Source organism: Narcine bancroftii, chromosome 8 (assembly GCF_036971445.1).
Source record: "Narcine bancroftii isolate sNarBan1 chromosome 8, sNarBan1.hap1, whole genome shotgun sequence".
NCBI classification, from domain to species: domain Eukaryota; kingdom Metazoa; phylum Chordata; class Chondrichthyes; order Torpediniformes; family Narcinidae; genus Narcine; species Narcine bancroftii.
This window is the reverse complement of record NC_091476.1, coordinates 3655119-3677898: the sequence shown is the minus strand read 5'-3', so window position 1 is coordinate 3677898 and position 22780 is coordinate 3655119. Positions and strand designations below refer to the sequence as shown.

The 22780-nt window shown below is 35.6% G+C and overlaps 1 protein-coding gene across 3 annotated transcripts in view; it reads left to right on the top strand.

Annotated features, from left to right (window-relative positions):
* The window catches only part of upf3b (UPF3B regulator of nonsense mediated mRNA decay), a 32191-nt gene that overhangs the window by 7019 nt on the left and 2392 nt on the right, over positions 1-22780 (top strand). For 2 of the 3 annotated variants that reach the window (XM_069892637.1, XM_069892638.1), the window contains 7 exons: positions 16-122; positions 820-945; positions 8097-8210; positions 10712-10755; positions 10844-11035; positions 11123-11283; positions 14742-15045. In XM_069892637.1, the coding sequence (XP_069748738.1) occupies positions 16-122; positions 820-945; positions 8097-8210; positions 10712-10755; positions 10844-11035; positions 11123-11283; positions 14742-15045 (1048 nt within the window). Of the gene's footprint in view, positions 1-15; positions 123-819; positions 946-8096; positions 8211-10711; positions 10756-10843; positions 11036-11122; positions 11284-14741; positions 15046-15599; positions 17157-22780 lie in introns of those variants that run through there. The other variant, XM_069892639.1, reaches the window with a different exon arrangement.

Below are 22780 nucleotides of genomic sequence, written 5' to 3'. Positions count from 1 at the left end.
TTTTTTTCTCTACAGTTTGTTTCCCCATATATTTTCTAGAGCCTACATCAACTTCAAAAACCAGGAAGATATTGTTCTCTTCAGAGATCAATTTGATGGCTATGTTTTCATTGACCCCAAAGGTATTGTGTCTTTAACAATTATTGGTAGCACCTTGCTTGTTTTCTACAATTTGCATCCATTGTCATTTGTTATTGAATGGTCATTTCATTATTAATCATTTTCACGTGAACCTGATTCATCCTTCTTCCTTCCCATTCATGGGAATATACTTTTGAAAGCTTCTCTTTGCAGTACTACCTGAAGACAGAAAGATATATTTCATTGAAAGGAGAGGTGCTTTGGGGGCTATATTGGTAAACAAGGAGAAAAGTTAAAACCATATTATGTTTCTCTTGAATTTTATTTTACTATATCTCTGGCTGTGAATTTGGAACATGTAACAAATCATAGTTCACTCCAAATAAATAGACATCCATCCAAACTGTCGTGTTACTGATTTACCTTTTTGAAATGATTTACCTCTTTGATGCTTAATTTTAATCACTTTTAGCTTTTGAAATTAGTTCATGTGTGAAATCCACTTTTCCTGCGCTTCTAAGTTGATGAATATTATTTTATTCATGGAAGAAGTAAGTGGCTTTTAAGACTGTTTATTCTAAATTGAAATATTTTCCCTAACAACTTCCATTGTGATTGTTAAGCTTCAGGCATCTTAAGTTTGTATTTTGCTAAAACTTTAATCTGATCTGCTTTTAATAGTTAAACCTTTTCCTCATTTCCTACATGTTTTCTTCCTTTCTCTCTTCCTGCCAATAGGTCAGGAATACCCTGCTATTGTAGAATTTGCCCCATTTCAGAAAATTCCAAAAAAGAAAGGCAAGAAAAAGGATGCAAAAGCAGGAACTATTGAAGATGGCATGGACAATGTACATTTCAGTGATGGTATGGACTCCCTACTTTATTTCTATAAACTTAAATATTTGTTGTAAACCAGTTTTTTTTTACTGATTTGTTTGTGCTTTCACGACTCCACTAGATGGTCAGGGTGTCTGGCTTGGCTTCGCAGACGAAGATTTATGGAGGGGTAAATGTCCACGTCAGCTGCAGGCTCGTTTGTGGCTGACAAGTCCGATGCAGGACAGGCAGACACGGTTGTAGCGGTCGCAAGGGAAAATTGGTGGGTTGGGTGTTGGGTTTTTCCTCCTTTGTCTTTTGTCAGTGAGGTGGGCTCTGCGGTCTTCTTCAAAGGAGGTTGCTGCCTGCTGAACTGTGAGGCACCAAGATGCACGGTTTGAGGCGAGATTAGCCACTGGTGGTGGTCAATGTGGCAAGGCTGTGTTCTCGCACCAACCCTCTTTTCGGTCAGGGTGTAAACTGTGATAAAACAGAATTCTATGGACACCGTGGTTGAAGTAAAAATACACAATGCTGGAGAGACTCAACAGGTCAGACAGTGTCCTTTATGTGGTAAAGGCAGAGATACATAACTGACATTTTGAGCTTGAGCCCTTCATCAAAGAATGAGAAAATGCTGGTGAGTGTCCTAATAAAAGTGAGAGGGGCATGAGATGATAGGTTAAGAAGGCAGGGAGGGGACAGCAGCACTGAGTGGGGGGGAAGGCAGGGCTGTGTAGGTGAAAGAACTGGAAAGACAGGAAATGAGAGAGGAGGAAGAAAAGGTGAGCAGGTTTAATGGAAAGCAGTGAATGTTCATGCCATTTGGCTAGACGGAAAATAAGGTGTTGTTCCTCCAATCTGTGAGTGGTCAGGGTGGGACAGTACATAAGGCCATGGACGGACATGTGAACGTGGGAGTGTGACCCAGAATTGAAATGGTTGGCCACTGGGAGGTCACTGTGGTTACAAACAGAGGGGAGGTGCTGAGCGAAGCGATCTCCCAGTCTACTGCCAGGCTCTCCGATGTAGAGAATGCTACATAGGGTGCACCAGATGCATTAAATAAATACTCTGAATGTTCAGGTGAAGTGTTGCTTTACGTGAAAGGCCTGTTTGGGGCCACAGACCATGGTGAGGGAGAAGGTGTGCCTGCAAGTGTTGCACCTCCTGCTGGCACAGAGGAAGGTGCCAGAGATATGATGGGTGGGGAGGAATGAGTGCATGAGGGAATCACATAGGGAATCTACTTCTGCTTGGATCATTCTCTCCATGGTCTTTAATTATTTCTTTAATTTCAGTCATCCTTTTAGTGAGGTTTCTCATTATATTTTCAATGCCAACAAATTGGTTGCTCAAGTTTTCCATTTTCTCCAGGATAATATTTATTTCTTGTCTCGACTCCCCAGCTCTGCTGGTCCAAAGCCTCTTGCGCTGTGTCATTTTGGGCTTTCACTCCATATTCCTGGCTGAATATGAAACATTCATTTTTTTTGTTCTTGGCTTTGGTTTCTTAGTACTTATTTTGTCCATTTTTTCAAGTGAAAATTTCTTAATTTTAAAATTTTAACCATCTTTTTGATACTCTTAACAGAGACCTCAATCAAAACACGTCTAAGTCCTTCACATGGCCACGCTTCCATGATCCTACTAGTTAAATTTGATGTTTCTGGTTTTAACCTTGGAACTCAATGAGATTTTATCATTGCAGATATTAGTTACCATGGTTTATTAGATTTTTTTTAACCAGGCAACTTTCATTATATATTAATCTTAAGAGGTGGGTACAACAAAGTATTCTGTAGTTGCTAGTAATTATTGTCTAACTCTAAACAGTCATCATGGCTAACTGCAAGGTATTAAAATATGAACTTTTTCTCTGGAGAATAGAAATACCAATTCTTAGGACTTTGGTATGATTGTGCTAAATTTATTAAAGTATACACTTTTAAAATAGTATTTCAATCAATTATGGGGAAGCGATTTACTGTGCCAAATTCATGAAAGTTTCTTCAATCTGTTTTTCTTCCCTGGCTCAGAGGTTAACATCTCCCCTTTGAAATTTAGAAGATTGTTTGAATACTAATCAAGTGATTTGGGTACAAAGTCTAGATGAACTCTTTGCTGCAGTGCTGAGTTTGTGTATAGTAGGTCCAATGATCCATTGTTTTGAAGCATCAATGTACCTTGCAGGGTTCCTTGATCATCTTGTAATTACAGAGAAGATGCACTGTACTGCTCCTGAGATCAAAATTCAACAAATGATACATGAAGTGTTCTGAATTATTCATTATCCAAAGAGTAAAAGCTTATATCAAAGTTTTTGATAGGAAAATTGAGCTTATATTTTTTTATTACAGAAGGAAAAAAGCTGATTAATTTATTGTAATATCTGAGAGTCTTATGTTTTAATTTTTTTTAAATTATTTTATTAGCACATAAAAAGTACATAATAGCCAAATAACTATAAATCAAAATTTGATCATTTTTCTCCCTCCCTCCCACACAGAAAAACCCCCAAAGAAAGAAAAAAAAGAGAACAAAAAAGGAAGAGAAAACAAAATGGATTAATTGTAAAACAATAACTGGATAAGATCTTATCACTAAATTATGACCTAATTATGTTAACCTCTTCAACTGTGAATATATCCACTGAATATAAAATATATGATGAACTGAAACACTACTGTATAGTATATAATACTTGATCAAAATCTAATATATAAAAAAAGATACATATGAAGCATCTAACAATAATAAAATAAGAAGTTAAAATGAGGTGAGGCCGGGGATTGACAAAACTCAAACCATAGTCCATCAATTAGCTTAATATAAATATTCATAAAGTTATAACACCAATCTTTTGCATATATGGAAACCAATTTCTCAAAAAATTATCATATTTATTCTTTAGATTATACATAATTTTTTTCCAAGTCTATACAACTTCATATTTCACCATATCTAATACTAAGTCCGTGTCCAATTTCCATGAAACAGCTAGTGCAATTTTAAAAAATTTCTTTTGAAACCAATCCAACTTTAAATCTGGATTAATCAGTGAAATATCCCCCAAAAGAAATAGCATAGGATTTCTCGGGACTGTTACACCCATTACACGTTGAAAAAAATCTATTAAATTGGTCCAAAAAAAAGAGTTCAATTTGGGACCTGTCCATGTAGAATGTAAAAAAAAAAAAGTACCTATATCTTGTTTAAATCAAAAATACTTATCCTAAATGTCTGAATTCAATCTATTGAGCTTTTGTGGTGTGAAATATAACTGATGTATTAAAATTATACTGTACTATTCTATATTTGACATTTATTGTATTTTTCATTCTTTCATATTTGTATCCAATTTCTATCAGTTATATCTATATCCAAATCTTTTTCCTACCTTTGTTTCGATTTATATAAATCTTTCTTCTTTACCCCACTTAAAAGTAATAAATGCATCACAGATATAAACTTTTTTATATTTGGATTTAATATTACTGTTTCTATTTCTCCCATTAATAATGTCTCATTCCATTTATATAAAAATTCCAATGATTCTTTTTCACCTATCTTATTCATTTCTATAGTTACCCGAGCCACTTTTTCTCTCCCCTCAAAAAAGGAAGAAAGAAATTTTAACTGGGCTGCTTTATAACAATATTCAAAATTTGGAAGTTGTAAACCTCCCAATTCTAATCTCCACATTAATTTTTCCATAGAAATCCTCGACACTTTAACTTCACATAAAAATTTTACATAATTTTATTTAGATGCTTGAAGAACTTTTTAGGAATATCAATAGGTAATTATTGGAATAAATATTGCACTCATGGAAAAATATTCATTTTAATACAGTTTACTCAGCCAATTAGTGTTATTGGTAAATCACCCTTTTTTTAAATAATAATTTTTATTAAACAATCTCCCAAAGTTAAGTTTAAAAAGATTTTTTACATGATTATCAATTCAAATTTCCGAATATTTTATCCCACTGTCCGTCCATTTAAATTTCATATTTTGTCTACATTGAGCATAATCACCCGAAGTCAAAGGCATAATTTCACTTTTGTCCCAATTAATTTTATATCCTGAAACTACCCCATATTGTTCTAGATGCATATATAATTTATTTAATGAATTTATTGGATCTGTCAAATAGATAATCACATTATCTGCAAATAAACTAATTTTATGTTCATTAATACCCTTAATATCTAAATCTGTTCTAATAAGTTCAGCTAGTGGTTCAATCACTAATACAAAAAGAGCTGGCGATAATGGGTATCCCTATCTTATTGATCTTGTTAATTTAATACAGTCAGACATAAACCGATTTGTTACAACTCTGTTCTTGGATCAATATTGCAATGCTTTTACCCAGTTTATAAATGTATGCCCTAAACCAAATTTAACAAGAGTCTTAAAAGAAAATCCCACTCTACTCTATCAAATGCCTTTTCTGCATTGAGAGCAACTGCAACACTTGTATTTTCTTGCTTTTGGGCTAGATGAATTAAACTAATCAACCTAGTTACATTATCTATCTTTTTTTTAAATATAAATTCCGTTTGGTCCTTGTTGATTAATTTCGGTAAGAAATTTTCTAGCATTTTTTTAAATTTAGCAACTATCTTATAATCCATATTCAATTACAATATCGGTCTATAAGATGATGGCATTAATGGATCTTTACTTTTTTTTGTAATTACTGTTGTAATTGCTGTCTTGAAAGATTCAGGTAATCTTCCAATTTCTTCCAATTGCATTAAAACTTTCATAAACACACGAATCAGCACATCTTAAAATTCTTTATAAAATTCTGATGTAAATCCATCATCACCAGGGGATTTATTATTCTGTAAAGAAACTATAACTCTTGCAATCTCTGCAAATGTAAAGAACTATGTAAACTTTTCCATAGTTAATTTAGGTAAATTTACTTGAGTTAAAAATTGATCAATTTCATTATCATCCTGCCCAGATTCTGATTTATATAATTTCATATAAAATTGATGAAAATATCCTGGGATTTATAAGATATGTGACTCATCTCTAGTTGCAATAATAGTATTTGATTCTTGTTCAGTTTTCAGTTGCCAGGCTAATACCTTTTGTGTGCTCATTTCCCCAGTTCATAATATCTGTTTATTTCTCATTATCATTTTTTCTGTTCTGTAAGATTGTTATGTATTATTAAACAAAAAATCTTTTTTTATTCTGACGCCTACTTATGTAATTCCTTTTCTAAGGTCAATATTTCTGTCTCTAAATCATTAATTTGAGACATATACTCCTTTTTAACTTTAGAAGAAAAACATTATCTGAGCTTGAATATATGCCTTCATTGCATCCCAAAGAACAAACTTATTATCCACAGTCAGCATTAAGGTCCAAAAATTATTTTATCTGATCTCTAATAAATTGACAAAAATCTTACTTTTTCAACAACATACTATTAAACCTCCACCTAAAACTCATATCCTGTTTATCTTCTAAATCTAAAGCTTAAAAACAGAGAATGGTTTGATATAAGCCTTGCTTTATATTGAACCTGCTGTACCCTACCCTGCAGTCTTGCTGATAATAAAAACGTATCTATTCTGGAATATGAATCATGCCTATTAGAATAAAACAAATAATCCCTTTCTCGAAGATATATCCTTCTCCAAATATCAACCAAGTTCAAATTTTGCATTAATGACAGTTAATGGATTTTAACACACTCTTTGTAGATCTATCCAAAAATTAAAATACCCCCCTATTAAAAATTTTTCATTAGCTTCTCCCATATTTGGAAAACTTGTTTAAATTTACCATCATTCACATTTGGAGCATAAATATTCAATAATGTCTATTGTTCAGAAAAAAAACTGACAATTTATTAAAACAAACTGGCCAAATGGGTCCAAAACTATATTATGTATTTTGATTGGAAGCATTTCATTTATTAAAATTGCTACTCTAGCTTTTGTATTAAAATGCAATGCCACTATTGTTCCAACCCAGTCCCTTTTCAATTAAATGTGTTTCTTGCAAAAAAAAAAGCCGTATTTACTCACAATTTTTTAATATATGTCAATACTCTCTCTTTATAGGGTTTTGAAGCCTGTTTACATTAAAACATAAATTTTAATCCTTTACTCATTGGGGAAAAAAAAAATTTAAATTCTTACATATTTCCCTTTTTCACAATTCTCTTTTGTTAGTCATTGGCTCTTCACCAAACTCTTAAATACAACATAAACATTAAATCCAGTTTATTTAAAAAAAACAATTATATATTTGAAAGAAAGAAAAGAGAGTCCCCCTTGAGCAGTGAAATAAAGTCCCCTGATAATGCTACCACCCTCCATTTTTCCGGTTGTGATTGCAAAACAATGTCCACAGTTCGGCAGGAACCAATCTGTATGTCTCCGGCTCCTCCGAGTATATTAAATTTGTCTCCACAGTATTTCAAATCACCTCCAGATTTTTGTCACCACAAAAATATCACTTTCCACCTCTTTGAGTCAGCTCTTGATGTATGTCCAGTAGTCCTTTCGCATACTTTTGACCATGCTCTGGATTCATAAAAAGTCTACTTGGCCCTCCTTGAACATAGACTTTCAAAGTCGCAGGATAGGGCAGAATAAAAGTGTATCCCTTCTTCCACAATATATTTTTGACCGAATTAAAACTTTTCCTTCTCTTCAATAACTATAAGCTTATGTCTGGATTTTAAAAAAATTTATTTCCTACAAATTCCAGTGGCACTTTTCTTTCTTTAACTTGTTTTGCTGCTAATTCTAAAAATTTTTCCCTCACTTGATAATGAAGAAATTTAACCAAAATAGATCTCGGTTTTTGATCTGGCTGGGGTTTAGGTCTCTAAGCTCATTCAATCTCAATGTCCCCTTTAAAATGCTCTTTACCAAAACTCTGTGGAATTCAACGTTGCAAAAATTGAATATCATTTCCTTCCACTCCTTCCTTCAGATTGATGATCTTAATATTTCTTCAACTGAAATTTTCCAATGAGTCCACTTTCTCAGATAATTGTTTATTCATCTCCAACATGTGCTTCAATCCCTCATCCACTTTATCCATTTTTTCTTGATTTTTCCAAATTAATGCTTTTTCTACATTTCTTTAACCATCTAGAGAGTGTTTGTTTTGGAGTTGATTGAGTTTCTACCCATTTGTTGTGCTCTGTTTACCAGATCCTGAATATAAGAAGTTTTTGGAGAGTTATAACAATGTGGATGATGAGAAAAATTCTAACAATCCTGAAACTCTTCTAGAGGAAATTGAAGCTAAAACAAAAGAACTAGCAGGTAAAAGAGAAAAGATCCAATTGATCTGTTTGCTTTGCTCATTATTAAAAAAAGTTCCAGAACTGATCGTTGTGTAAATTATTGGCTTACATCTATTAATCTTGTGCCTTTAAATGTTTGCATCTCATACTTCAGACATAAAACCTTTTTGTTTAGCAATTGTTTTCATCTAAGGATTTAATGAGGGTCTCTAAGAAATGATGACAATAAAAACGAGTTGATTTATTTTTGATCAGAATTAACTATCTACCTGATTCCTCATGCAATGAAGGCGAAATGGCAGTTTCATTATTCTAATTTGTATTGTAAAACTTTGATAATTTAAAAACAAATAAAATACACCTTGGTCATTTGGCTTGATTGCATTTTAATCATAATGTTGAATGTTTGTATGCATGTCATTTAAGTTGCTTTTTTTTTAAAAAAAAAAGATCCTTTTATTTATGTTACATTCTTTTTTCAAAAAAAATAATTGGTATGTCCCATTGAAATTAAAAATTGTTGCTATCAGACTGGTAACTAAGGTTCTCAGTTCAAGTCTTAGTATAAATCCAATAAATTTTGAAAATTGTACACTGGACAAAGGGTGAAATTAACTCAAAATTTTTACCAAAACAATCACCATGGAAATGTACTTATTTGCTTTGCATTGGCCTGCTAGGAACTGAAAATGTGACGGCTGAATCCAACTTGATGATTGCTATGTAATCCAATTGATTCACTGATCTTCGAGGAAGGAAATCTTGCATGCATATCCAGTCAGGCATATTAAATTATTGAATTGTGAACCTTTCTAAGTTTCCTGAGAAATTGTTTGTTGAATCATCAAGGGTTCTATTTTAATATATTCATTTCTCGGTACCTGAGGATCACAGGCAAGGCTGGTGTCTATTGTCCATTTTCAAATTCAAGTTTATTTATAATTGAAACAGCGCACTCTGATCCACAGTCCAGAACAATGCAAAACATGCGTAGAGTCCTAACTAACACATAGGCAAACCATACATATACGCAGTGCATGTGTACTCCCCAACTTACAACAGTAATTCAGACTGTCATATCTCAGAATAGACGCATGTTGAAATTGTATACATTTGTTTTTAAAAAAACTATAAAGAAAAAATATAAAATTTACTCGGTTTATGTTGTATTTGACAAACTATAACTGGAATATAGAGCACGCAAGAGAAAAATATGCGTACTTGTTGGCATTCCAAGGTCTGTAGGTTGGGCATGGCCATCTTGATTTCTATGCGCATGTGCAAGTCTTCGATTAGCGCATGCTCAGTGGGTTCATGTATTGGAGTTTGGTTGGTGCATGCACAAAAATTAAGTATCAGTACTGAATAATTTTGCTTTAAATAGTTCCAAATTTAAATTTCACAATTGCTGTGGCAGATTTGAAGTAATGTAGAGTCATTGAATAGGCCCTTCAACCAGGCTGGCTCCATTTGCTGCATTTGGGCCATATCCTTCTAAGCCTCACCTGTCCATACTCACTTCTATAGTTTCCGCTGCAATTTGTTCAAGATGTGGACTACCCTCTGAGTGGAAAAAGTTGTTCTTTGGGTCCCTCTTAAATCTCTCCACTCTCACCTTGCCATCTAGTTCTAGAAATGTCTGCCTTAGGAAACAGACTGGGATGCTTTGCTTTATTCATCATGATTTTATATACCTCTCGGGTCACCTTTCAGTCTGCATTAAAGTCCCAACCTAATCAGCCTCTCCCAATAGCTCAAGCTCTCCGTATACCTTGAGCTCTCCAGTCCTGGCAACATCCTGATGAATGTTCTCTGCACCCCTTCCACTATCCTTCCTGTGATAGGGTAACCAGAACTGTGTTCAATACTCCAATGTCTTGTACATCTAGATCATATACTCAGTACTCTGCCCAATGAAGGTGAACATGCCAACACCATCTTCAGCAGGCCTGTTCACCCAAGTAGTGGCTTTCATAGAACTATGCACTTGTAACCCCAGGTCTCTCTGACCTGCCATTTACTGTGCAAGTCCTATCCTGGTATGACTTATCAAAGTGAAACACCACACACTTGCCCAAATTAAATTCCATTTGCCACTCCATAATCCACCTTCCCAACTGATGTAAATCATGTTGTACACTTTGATATCCTTTATCGCTGTCCACAACACCACAAATTTTCGTATTTTATGCAAATGTATTAACTGTGTAAACTACATTGCCATTAACAACACTGAATAATTATTTGGGGGTTCCATGCCTCTGGTTGTTAGAACCCACCCTCCATGCTTGTTCTGGTTACATTGTCCTGGTTAAATACTGTATTTCTTCAATGGAGCTGCCTAATTTTTTAATGCAATTTGAATCTTTTACAATGATGCTCTCAACGTGTTCTTTTGCACTCACGTTGTGAGGAATAACTTGCCCCATGTACAAGGTTTACCCAACATTGCATTACAATTTTACATAAATCTGAAGTTTTTGCATTAATGTAAACATTATTTTTTTTTATAATTAACAGCCATAAAAACAACACCCCTTCTGGACTATGTAAAAACTAAGCAGGTAAAGACTTGCCCCTCTTTGATTTGACTTTCTGAATATTAATGTTGTTTCCTCAAAATGTTATTAATTCACTCTTGTTCCCTGCCAGAGAATAAGAGAGGAAAAAAGAGAAGAAAGGAGGAGACGGGAGCTAGAAAAGAGGAGACTCCGAGAAGAAGAAAGAAGAAAATGGAGAGAGGATGAAAGGCGGAAAAGAAGGGAAGCAGAGAAGCAGAAGAAGATGGTAGAAAAAGGATATGATAAAGATAAAGATCGATCAAAGGATGAACCAAAGATAAAGGTACACTATAGTGTCAGTGGCCCCACAAAGATGCTATATTGACATCTGTAAACTATCTAACAGAAATATCTCTCAATGGATTTGTAGCTTCTAAAGAAGCCGGAAAAGGGAGATGATTCTAGCTTGGAAAAACCAAAGGACAAATTAAAGAAACTGGAAAGAGAACGAGAGAGAGTGAAAGAGGACAGGCCATTCGCTAGTCAGGGAAAACGCTTGGAGTGTTCCATCAAGGATGATAAAGGAAAGAAGTACGTGTGAATAAACTGAATTAATTGTATTCATGTTGGTTTGTTAGTTCAATATTATGAATTCTCTTGCCTGTGATTATAAATAAGTGCTGGAGTGCTTTACATTTAGACTGCAAACCAAAAAAAATTGGACTGAATTCTTCTTTGAGCTTTTTAGCTTGAATCTCAAAAGCTGTGATCTTGCCTGGATAAGTCTTTCAATACCACTTATTTTTTTAATCTGTCTCTGTTAATAGTTTTGGTGAACAAAGCAAACAGAAGGAAGCCTTATTCTATGTCTTATGGACAAACACAATTACCCTCACTTTGGTCTCAATGGCAGAGAAGGCTGTGATTTAAACTTCTATTCAGCCTTCTCTGCTGGAAGATGCATTTACTGCCATTGAGTCACTGACGAGACCAAAGTGAGGGTAATTGTGTTTGTGACCTGAGCTGTAGTGACTAATAGACCAAACCAACCATTGAGAATTGCATGAGGGGACTTCTCTCCCTTCTCAATTCTGCACTGAAAGTGCTGGCATTTGGGCCCATAGTTTTGTATCTTTCCTCTCTCAAATGTTAATATATTACACTAAAGAGCAGAGTATGTAACTACTTACCTTGACTATTGCAGAAACAGCACACAGTGGAAAAAGACCAGATATCTAGTAGTCTTTCAGACTGGGTGAATAAGGTATTGAGATTTTCAAGGGGAGGGGAACCTGAGTGCCAGAGCAGAGGAGTGGTGGAGGAGGGAAAAAATTATGTGAAAATTACATGCACTGTTAGAAGTCAACAGGTTGTACATGATGGAAATTTTCTAAAGTACATCTATTTCAATGCAAGGAGTATTGTGGGAAAGGCAGACTGGCTAACTTAATTTTCCTACATTATCCTTAGAGCATGTAAATGATTGGAGGAGCTCTTCTCAAAGGAGGAAATCTCTAAAATTATTGATCTATCCAATCTGGGAAGGCACCCAGTCCGGAAGGCTTTCCTGGAGAGTTTTTAAAATTCTTTCCTCACTTATTACCCTCCTGATTAGGTACTGTCTTTTCTGAATCCTTTGCAAGGGAACTCTGCCCAAAACTTTCTATAGCCCCTTTTCTACTGGTACCCTGTCCTGGGAATTTACTGGGACAGGGTCCAGTGGAAAAGGAACATTGTCCAAACACCAGCGTCAAATGACATCATTTCACACCGGGGATCAACCACCTCGACCCCTACTCCTATCCCTGGTATTTGCTGACGCTGGTGTGCTGGTAAAACCAGTGGAAAAGAGACAGCAGAAAATCACTGGTTTCCAGTTGAAGGTAGACACTCCAATGCCCAGGGTGTCCTAGTTGAAGATGGCCCAGTGGAAACGGCACAAAGGGCTTCCTATCCCGGGACACCTACGGACCTATTTCATGATTGAATGCGGATCTTAAGATTCTTGTTAAGGTGTTAGCTAACAGACGAGAGAATATTTTGCCTTTGATTGTTTCACAAGATCAGACCAGTTTCATCAAAAATCGTCACTGACATTTTAACATTTAATGTAATGTATTCACCCTCTCCTAAAATTCCAGAGTGTGTTATCTCTCTGGATGTGGAGAAGGCCTTCGACAGGGTTAAATTGCAAAACCTTTTTGAAGTCCTAAGAAGATTCAATTTTGCCCCTGGTTTCATGTCATGGATCAAATTATTATACCATTCACCCTCAGCATCGGTTGTTATGAATTATCAACAATCTATTTAACTTGTATCATGGAACAAGGCAGGGATGCCCTCTCAGTCCACTTGTTTGATTTAGCACCAGAACCATTAGCTATTGCTTTTCGTGATTCCAAGCACATCTCCGGGATTTCTAGAGGAGGTATAGTTCACAAGGTCTCCCTTTATGCAGATGACCTTCTGTTATTTGTCTCAAATCCAGAAGTATCTATTCCTTTTATCTTCTCATTACCATCACAATTCAGTCACTTTTCAGGGTATCAACTAAACTTACCCAACAATGACCGTTTCCCCTTGAATACTGTGGTGCCTATCTATGCCAATCTCCCTTTTGAGGTTGTTAAGAATCATTTTACTCACCTAGGAATTATAGTCACCAAAAACCACAAACATTTATTTAAGGAAAATTTTCTTAATTTATTAAAACAATTTAAGCATACATTGTCCAGATGGTCCCCTTTCTCTATTTCATTAGTTGGTTGTATTAACTCTATTAAAATGATTATTTTACCCAAATGTTATACCTTTTTAATGCAATTCCAGTCTTCATCCCCAAGTAGTTTTTTTGATTTCCTTGACTCTTCCTATATTTGGCAAAACAAACGACCTTGGCTGAATAACCTTTATTTGCAGAGATCTAAAAGGAATGGAAGCTTGGCATTGTCGAATTTTAGCTACTATTACTGGAGAATCAATATCTTGGTTTAGGATTCAAGATTTTAATAGGTTGGACGGCCAGTTTGGGTCTCTTTGGAGTTGAGATTGGCTGAGAAGGTTTCCGTTTTATCCCCTTTAGGAAGCAGCACTTCCTTTCTCTTTAGCTAAAGTTAACAGGATGATATTCCTTGCGTATCTGGTTTCAATTCAGGAAATGTTTTGATTTAAAAGGTTTTTTCCTTATCAAGTTTTATATCATCTAAATATGTATTTCCTCCTCCTTCATATGATTTGACATTTGACAATTGGTGTGATAATGGTATTCAGAGTTTTTTTTTAGAGAATTGTTTGTTGACAGTTGTCTCATGTCTTTTGAACAATTATTAGCTGAGTTTAATTTGCCAAATTCACTTTTTAGATACTTGCAGACCAGAGTTCTTTTTTTTTTTTAAGTTTCAATTACTAAATTTTCCCATGACTTGTGTATCTAACTTGCTGGATGTAATTCTCAAATTACAACCCTCCCAGAGAGTTTTAATAATGTTTATAGATGATACGCTTTCAAAATTGTGTCGTTTCCCTCGCTAAGGTTAAAAGAGCATGAGAGCATGAACTACAGTTTTCTATTTCAGACAAAAATTGGGATTTGATTCTTAATTTAGTTAACACTTCTTCACTATATACTCGACATTCTTTTATTCAATTCAAGGTTGTGCATCGGACTTGCATGTCTAAAGTCAAATTAACCAGTATATTTCTTGATCTAAATCCCTAATGTGATTGATGTAACGACAGGGAAGCCACCTTGTTCTGAACCTTATTGGAGGGATATTTTTCGTATTAATCATAAAATATAGCCTTTATATTTAGCAACCCTGTCTTCTCTTTCCAATGTGTGCTTGTTAATTATAAAAAAATTAAAAGGGAGAGAATGAGGGGAAATTTGATTGAGATATTTAAAATTATGAGGGGGGTAAACAGAGTAAATGTAGACAGGCTTTTTCAACTGAAGGTAGTGGAGATACAAACCAGAGGACATGGGTTAATTAGCTGCCTCCACACTATCAGTTTTGGAGATTAAATGTACTGTACTTTGGATATAACAGGTTTGAAGATGATGGTGGAAGAGAGTACCGGGAAAAAGAAGAACGGGATCGCGAGAGAAGGCTGAAGGACAAAGAGCGGCAGAAACGGCAGGATGAAGAGGGACGGAAGCTGAGGGAGCGATATGAGACTGACAAGCCTTTCCGAAAAAAAGATGAAGCGATTAAGAAAGAAAAGGATCAATCATCTGAAAAAACTAGGAAAAAGGAAAGCTTGGAGTTTGCACCAAGTTACGACAAATCAGAGAAAGGAAAAGAGGATAAGAAGGAGGAAAGTACAATAAAAAAAGAACGGATCAGAAATAAGGTACAGGATTATTTCAGTTCCCAACAGTTAAACATGAAACTGCTTTCTGGTGCTCGTAAAAACAAAAAGTTCTACATCTCTGAACTTGTGCTGATTTTTGATGTTGAATGAAGCTATTTGCCTTGTGTCAATTCTGGCTGAAAAAGAATTATTGAGATTAATCCCATCTTCCAGCTCTAGTTTTTAGGTTATGATATTTCAAATGAAATAAGTGGTTTTACCTCATCAGGCAATACATTGCAAACCCAGTTCTATGAATTTAGTTTCTCTTCTGGCCTTTTTCCCTGTGACCTTGGATCAGCATTTGCTAACTATTGAACTCGCTATTAAGGGAAGTATGTTCTTGCCACTTATCCCGTGTAAATGTCATTGTTTTGTGATCCTTGATTAAATTTCTCATTTGGCTTTCAGTTCTAAAAAAAAAAATCAGCCCCAACGTGGGCAAAGCTGAATTTCAGCATCCCTTGTAACATCCTCACTTATTTTTCTGAACCTTCTCCAGTGATGTGGCATCTTCTGTAAGTGCTTGCTTATATGACTTCGATTTTATACAGTTCCAGAGAGACGTCCTTGCCCTTCTCTGACATTTCAGCCAGTAAAGGCAAGTATCACATTATCTACCTGTTTTACATCCTGTGATCTTCTTTTTTGGTATCTTTAATGTGTATGCCCTTGACTTGTTTCCCCATACCCAAAAATATTCATTTGCACTTCTCTGAAGTGAGCTACATTTGTCTTCCTGGTCAGTTCATTGTTAGCTGCCTGTAGTCTGCTGCTTTCTTCCTCATTAACAACTTTATGATCAATTTTGGCTTTTATGTACACTTTTTTAGCCATGCTACTTTATTTATTTTATTCTTGTAATGCACATTCTCTCGCACAGGAATGAACCTAGTTTCTTGTGGAATGCCAATCAGTAAAACACCATGAGCCATGTTGATTTTTTTGGCTCAGAGATGGTTTTGGATTGAACTTGCCACCTAGTTACATGAATGTTACTTTTCTAATCAGTTTTCATTTGGCCAGGTACTTTGATCAGTTAGCCTTTTTAGATGACCTCAAAATAAAAATTTCAACAGTTTACAAATCTGCACTAACAGCCTGTAATCTGTGCCCTTCTGAATGGTGATTTAAAGTGTCCTTAAATGTTGTTTGGTGAGGAGTCACGTGATGGAGTAGTGGGCGGTAGGAGAATACCAGCCCTCTCCACAAAAGAAGAAAAAGCAATGCCCCAGACACACAAATCACAACAAATAAAAAATAAAGGTGTGGAGAAAATGGCACCTAAGATAGAAAAACCAAAAACAACAGGAAGGAAAGACGCTGGAAGAAAAAGGTGAAGGCCTTACCTGCACGAAAAAACAGGGACCCGACGTGGAAAGAGGAGCCCGCTCCCTGAGGTTAGTGGAGACCCCGCAGGGTTGCGACCCACCGACCACAGAACTGCAAAAATGGCTCACTGAGCCAAACAGAGGTGTGCAACTGCGCACGACAAGGAGAACACCGACGGGAGGGGGACCCAGCTGTGGAGTGAAACTCCACAGCACGAACAGCTGAGAGATGCCCGACAGCAGGGCTGCCAGCTGGAAGATAAAGAAAGCAGTGGGAAATGGAAGGGTGAGAAAGAAAAAAGGAAGCAAGAAACGCAACAGGTAACCAGCCCAGAAGAGGACCAACATCAAGAAACCATGGAAATAAAAAAAGCCCAACAAACTGAGACAAGCAGCTCAACAAGATACAAGGAAGAGAAATAGAAGACACAAACCCAAGAGCTGACACAGAAGAACACCAAACTCTGCACAGAAGAATAGGAGGTAAAATGAATGGACAGTACATAGATTTTAAAAAATTTCAAGAACAAATGAAAGCATTAAAAGAATGGTTGACACTAGAATTTAGTGAAATGAAAAGAAAAATGAAAAGTGCAGAAGAAAAAGTGAGTAGAATAGAGCTGGTCATAACAGATGTAGGGAAAGGATTAGACTGTTCTCGGATCCAGAGAAAGCATGAGAATTTGCAGAACGCCTGCAAGACAGAAATAGAGATGAAGAGATGTAACAAGAACAAAGAACGACGACAAATTACATATAAAGAAGTAAAAAAAAATGTATAAGAACTAAAAGAGGGAAGAAAAGGGAAGTAAGGGAGAAGGGGGAAAAAGAGGAGGGGTTTAAAAAAATTAAAATTAGAAGAAAAGAGGGGGAGCTTTGTTGTAATGTGAAGATGAAAGTCTTTTCTGGAGGGGGTTGGGTGGGAGAGAATAACAGTCACTGCGAAACCAGTTGACACTTGCGAACGGGTTCGCAGTCCGAATGGAGAGGGGAGTTGTGATTGCCCGTCAAGGGACGAGGGGCGACTCAGAGGGGGGGCGGAACACTTGGGGTTAAGGGAATTTTAGATGTGGGAATGGTTGAAATATTTTGTGTTTTAGAAGTGTTGTCATACACTGCATTCAAAAATGAAAATGGGGGAAAGGTGGTGGTGAGGAAGTGGAAATGAGATGTAAAAGAGTATGAGATGGCCATGTTGAACTATATGACTATAAATATTAATGGAATACATAACCAAATCAAAAGGAAGAGCCTATTAAATTTACTGAAAGAAAGGAAAAATAGATAGAGCATTCGTGCAGGAAACGCATCTAACTGAAGTGGAACACAATAAATTGAGGAGAGACTGGGTAGGGCATGTAACGGCAGTATCATATAATTCAAAAGCCGGAGGAGTAGCTATATTAATCAAGAAAAATGTACCAATCAAAATACAGGAGGAAATAATAGATCCAGCAGGGAGGTACGTAATGTTAAAATGTCAGATATATTCAGAACTCTGGAATTTGGTCAATATATATGCACCTAATGAAGAGGATCAAAAGTTTATGCAAGATATTTTTTTGAAGATTGTAGATACGCAGGGGAATATATTGATAGGAGGGGACTTTAACCTTAATTTGGATTCAAAGATGGATAAAACTGGACAAAAGACTAGCAGAAAGAACAAAGTAGCCAAATTTATGGTTAAATCTATGCAGGAAATGCAACTTTTGGATATATGGAGGAGACAACACCCAAAGGAGAAGGAATACTCATATTATTCGAGTAGACATAAAACATACTCAAGGATTGACCTGTTCCTGTTGTCAGCCCATATCCAAGGGAGGTTAGGAAAACGGAATATAAAGCTAGATTGTTATCTGATCACTCACACCTGTTATTTCCATGCTACTAAAAAGACAGGATTTTAGAGAATTTATTGAGCGCCAAATTAAAATATACTTTGAAATAAATACAGAATCAGTAAAAGATAAATTTATATTATGGGATGCAATGAAAGCCTTCATCAGAGGGCAGATAATAAGTTATGTAACTAAGATGAAAAAGGACTACAATCGGGAAATAGAACAGCTGGAAAGGGAAATGGTAAGTACAGAAAAAGAACTAGCAACAAAGGAAGATGCAACAAAAAGAAGAGAATTGGCGGACAAAATAAATAAAATACGAAACACTACAAATGTATAAGGTGGAGAAGAACATAATGGAAATAAACCAGAAGTATTACGAGCTAGGAGGAAAAAAGGCACAAAATAATAGCCTGGCAACTTAAAACAGAACAAGCTAAAAGAACGGTATTCACATCAAGGAAAAAGGACAAACAAATTACATATAACCCACAGAGATCAATGAAAACTTTAAGGAATTCTACGAGCAATTATACCAAACTGAGAACGAAGGGAAAGAAGACAAAATAGATGAGTTTCTAGCTAAAATTGAACTACCGAAATTGCAAGAAAAGGAGCAAAACAAATTGATAAAACAATTTGAAATAGAGGAAATACAAAATATATTAAAAAAGCTACCGAACAATAAAACACCTGAGGCGGACGGACTTCCAATAGAATTCTATAAAACATTTAGAGTTACTAATTCCTCCTCTCCTGGAAGTAATGAACCAGATAGAAGATACACAAAACTTGCCAGATTCGTGTAAAACAGCAATAATTACAGTAATACCAAAGACAAGGAAAGATCCACTAACACCAGCATCGTATAGACCAATATCTCTACTTAGCTCAGTTTATAAGATAATGGCAAAACTATTAGCAAACAGATTGGCCGACTTTGTACCAAAAATAGTAAAACTAGATCAAACTGGATTTATTAAGAAAAGGCAAACAACGGACAATGATTGTAAGTTCATTAACTTAATCCATGCAGTACGAGGAAATAAGATGCCAACAGTGGCTGTTGCTTTAGACACAGAGAAAGCCTTTGACAGGGTAGAATGGAATTATTTATTCAAAGTATTACAGAGGTTCAACCCACTAGAGAAATATATTAATTGGATTAAAGCATTATATAAGGGTCCAATGGCAAAGGTGACAGTAAATGGATATATATTGAACCAATTTAAATTAAGCAGGTCAACTAGGCAGGGGTGTCCACTATCTCCCTCACTGTTTGCTTTAGCAATAGAACCCTTGGCAGAACTGATAAGAACAGAAAATAAAATAAAAGGGATAAAAATAAAAGAGAATGAATATAAAATCAGCCTTTTTGGAGATGATATCATAGTATACTTAACAGAACCAGAATTATCAATAAAAAATTACATAAGAAATTGAAGGGGTTTGGAGAAATATTGGGGTACAAGATCAACGCAAAGAAAAAGTGAAGTGATGCCAGTGAGTAATGCGAATTATACAGAATTTAAAAAAGAATCACCATTTAAATGGCAAACACAAGCAATCCGATACCGAGGTATTAGACTAGATAATAATCTGGGCCATCTATACAAATTAAATTATCAGCCATTAATGAAGAAATTACAACATTGGAAAGATTTACCACTAACACTGATAGGAAGGGTAAATTGCATTAAAATGAATATCTTCCCAAGGATACAAAACCTATTTCAATCGTTACCAATTCCCTTAACAGAGAAATTCTTCAATGAGCTAAAGAAAATAATAAGGAAATTCTTATGGAAAGGGGGGAAACTGAGGATAGCGCTAGATAAATTAACAATGGTACAAACAAAGTGGTTTGCACCTACCAAACTTTAAAATTATTATAGAGCAGCACAATTAAGAAACCTATCAGATTTTTATCAAACAAGGGAAAAACCAGATTGGACCAGGATAGAGCTAGATAAAATAGGGGAGAAGGTACCAGAGCATATACTTTATAAGTGGGATGAAAAACTGGTGCAATATAGAAGTTCACCAGTACTGCACCATCTGTTCAACATTTGAAAGAAGATTCACGTAGGAAGGAAAAAAAATGGGTTACCAACTATCAAAATTATTATTGACGCAAAATCAACTAATCCCTTTCACAATAGATAACCTTTCCTTTTGAGAATGGGAGAAAAAAGGGATTAAAAGAATAGAAAATTGTTTTTTGGGAAATAATTTAATATCATTTGAACAAATGAAGTACAAATATGGAATAACTCACGGTACAATGTTTGCATACCACCAACTGAAAACCTACTTAAAGGACAAATTGGGAAGCAGACTGATGTTACCAGAAGGAAGCAGCTTTGAATATGTGATTACAGACACAATGATAATTAAAAGATTTATAACAAACATGTACATCAAGCTGCAAGAGAAGGAAAATGATGAAATAGGCTGTAAACCCAAACAAAAGTGGGAACAAGATCTAAACATAAAAATTAAAAATGAAACAATAAACACAAGGTTACACATGATACAATATAATTGGTTACACAGGCTATATATCACGCCCCAAAAGTTAAATAAATGGGACCCAACATTATCAGATAGATGTTTTTGCTGTAAGAAGGAAACGGGAACAGCAGTACATGCAATTTGGACATGTGAGAAAGTGGAAAAGTTTTGGGAAGATCTAAATCAGGTATTAAATGAAATCACAAAGAGCAACATACCAAAAAATCGAGAGATCTTTCTTCTAAGTAATATAAGAAGTAAAGAATTGGGCCTCAAACTGGATGAAGTGCAAAAAAGATTTATTATAATAGTCTTGGCTGTTGCAAAAAAAATATATAATGTCAACCTGGAAATCAGAAGAGAGCCTGAGAGTACAGCAATGGTACATAGAAATTAATAAATGTATTCCATTGGAAAAAATAACATATAATTTAAAAAATAAAGTCACAGTATTCGAACAAATTTGGGAACCGTACATGGAACACAACAGAGAGGGCCTACTGAGGACCTCCACCCCCTAAAATGATAGAATGAGAAGATGAAATGAACTGACCCAGTGTGTAAAAGTAGAAGACACAATTTTCTTGTTTATTTTCATTGTGTGATGACATTGTTTAATGGGTTTAATGTATCATATATGTTGAACGTTTAATGGGTTTGGAGGGGGTGGGAAAGGAGGGAGGGGGAAAAAGGGGAGAAAATGACACTGTGTATATTCAAGAGGAAAATATTTGTGTGTATTTTAGTTAATATGGTTCATAGTGTGAAATTTTTTTTTTTAATTTTAAATGTTGTTTGGTCATTTTTGCTCTTCACTGATGTTTTGTTAATGACTTGATCCATCCCTTTCCCCCATCCCCTCTTTTATAATGGCTCAGTATTAGCAGCCTTGCAGGTGAAATGTTCTGATCATCTGGAATGCATTTATCTGACCCTTGTGGTGTTCGCACTTTAATCAAACTTTTCCTCTTTGGTTTCTGATTATATCAGCTTTTGTTTTCTGATTTTAGTGCTCTTTGTATATTTAAGATAACTTTTGAGATTTATTTGACTTTGCTAACCCATAATCTTTTGTTGTATTCCTTTTGGTTTTTTGGTTTCATTTTTCATTACTGTAGTTCCTTTGCTCTTTATACTCTGGTTTTCTGACGTACTTGGACTTTACTTCCATTAAACTACTTTATGGACCCCTCAACATCCTTAGGATTTGAGAGTTCTAACCTTTTTCTTAGTGTATATCTCATTCCTTGCTCTTCCCCTTGAATATTTTGTGTCACTATTTTGCCTCTGCATTTCTTTCCATCCCTCCTTCATGCAATCTTATCTCCAATCTGTGTAAAATGTAGCATTGACCAAATAAGAATGTTTATCCCTGGCCCACTGCCACCCAAATAATCTCTCTAATACCAAAATAATCTCTCTAATGCCCCTCCCATACACGTGACCACCTTGTACAGGCCCAATGCCTCTTTTCTCTCCCCTTCTCTACAATGCTCCAGAAATATAACACTTTCTTCCCTCAAACTCATCTGCAGTATCCTATCACTAATGAAAATGTGGTACTGATGGTGATCTGTATTTTATTACCTTTCTAAACATTTTAATCTCTTTTTCGAACATGTAATTAGGTTACAGGTCCTCTTTTTGATTAGGTCATTGGTACTGCTAACTGATTGCCATCTCTACTTTATGTTCAGCAACTGTTTTGTGACACGTTGATCCATCCCAGCACCAGAAAGCAGATCAGTCAGTACAGAAATGCCTGTCTGACCCTTGACGGCATTGTAGTTTGTAAAGTTGACATTGTCTAGGCTTTGGCTGTACGTGCCAGAACAATAATCACCCTCACTAGCACTGAGTAGCGATTTGAATGCAAGATGCCCTCTGAACTTGTGCACTGCCAGCACTGATCTCCTGGTCCACCTTGTGGCTCTTCATTTCCAGGACAGCAGCCTCTCTGTGTACTCTTCATGTTACTCTCACAAATGCAGTTGCAGTTTGAGCTCCTCTAGCTGACAACAATTCCTGTTCTAGTGGTTGTCT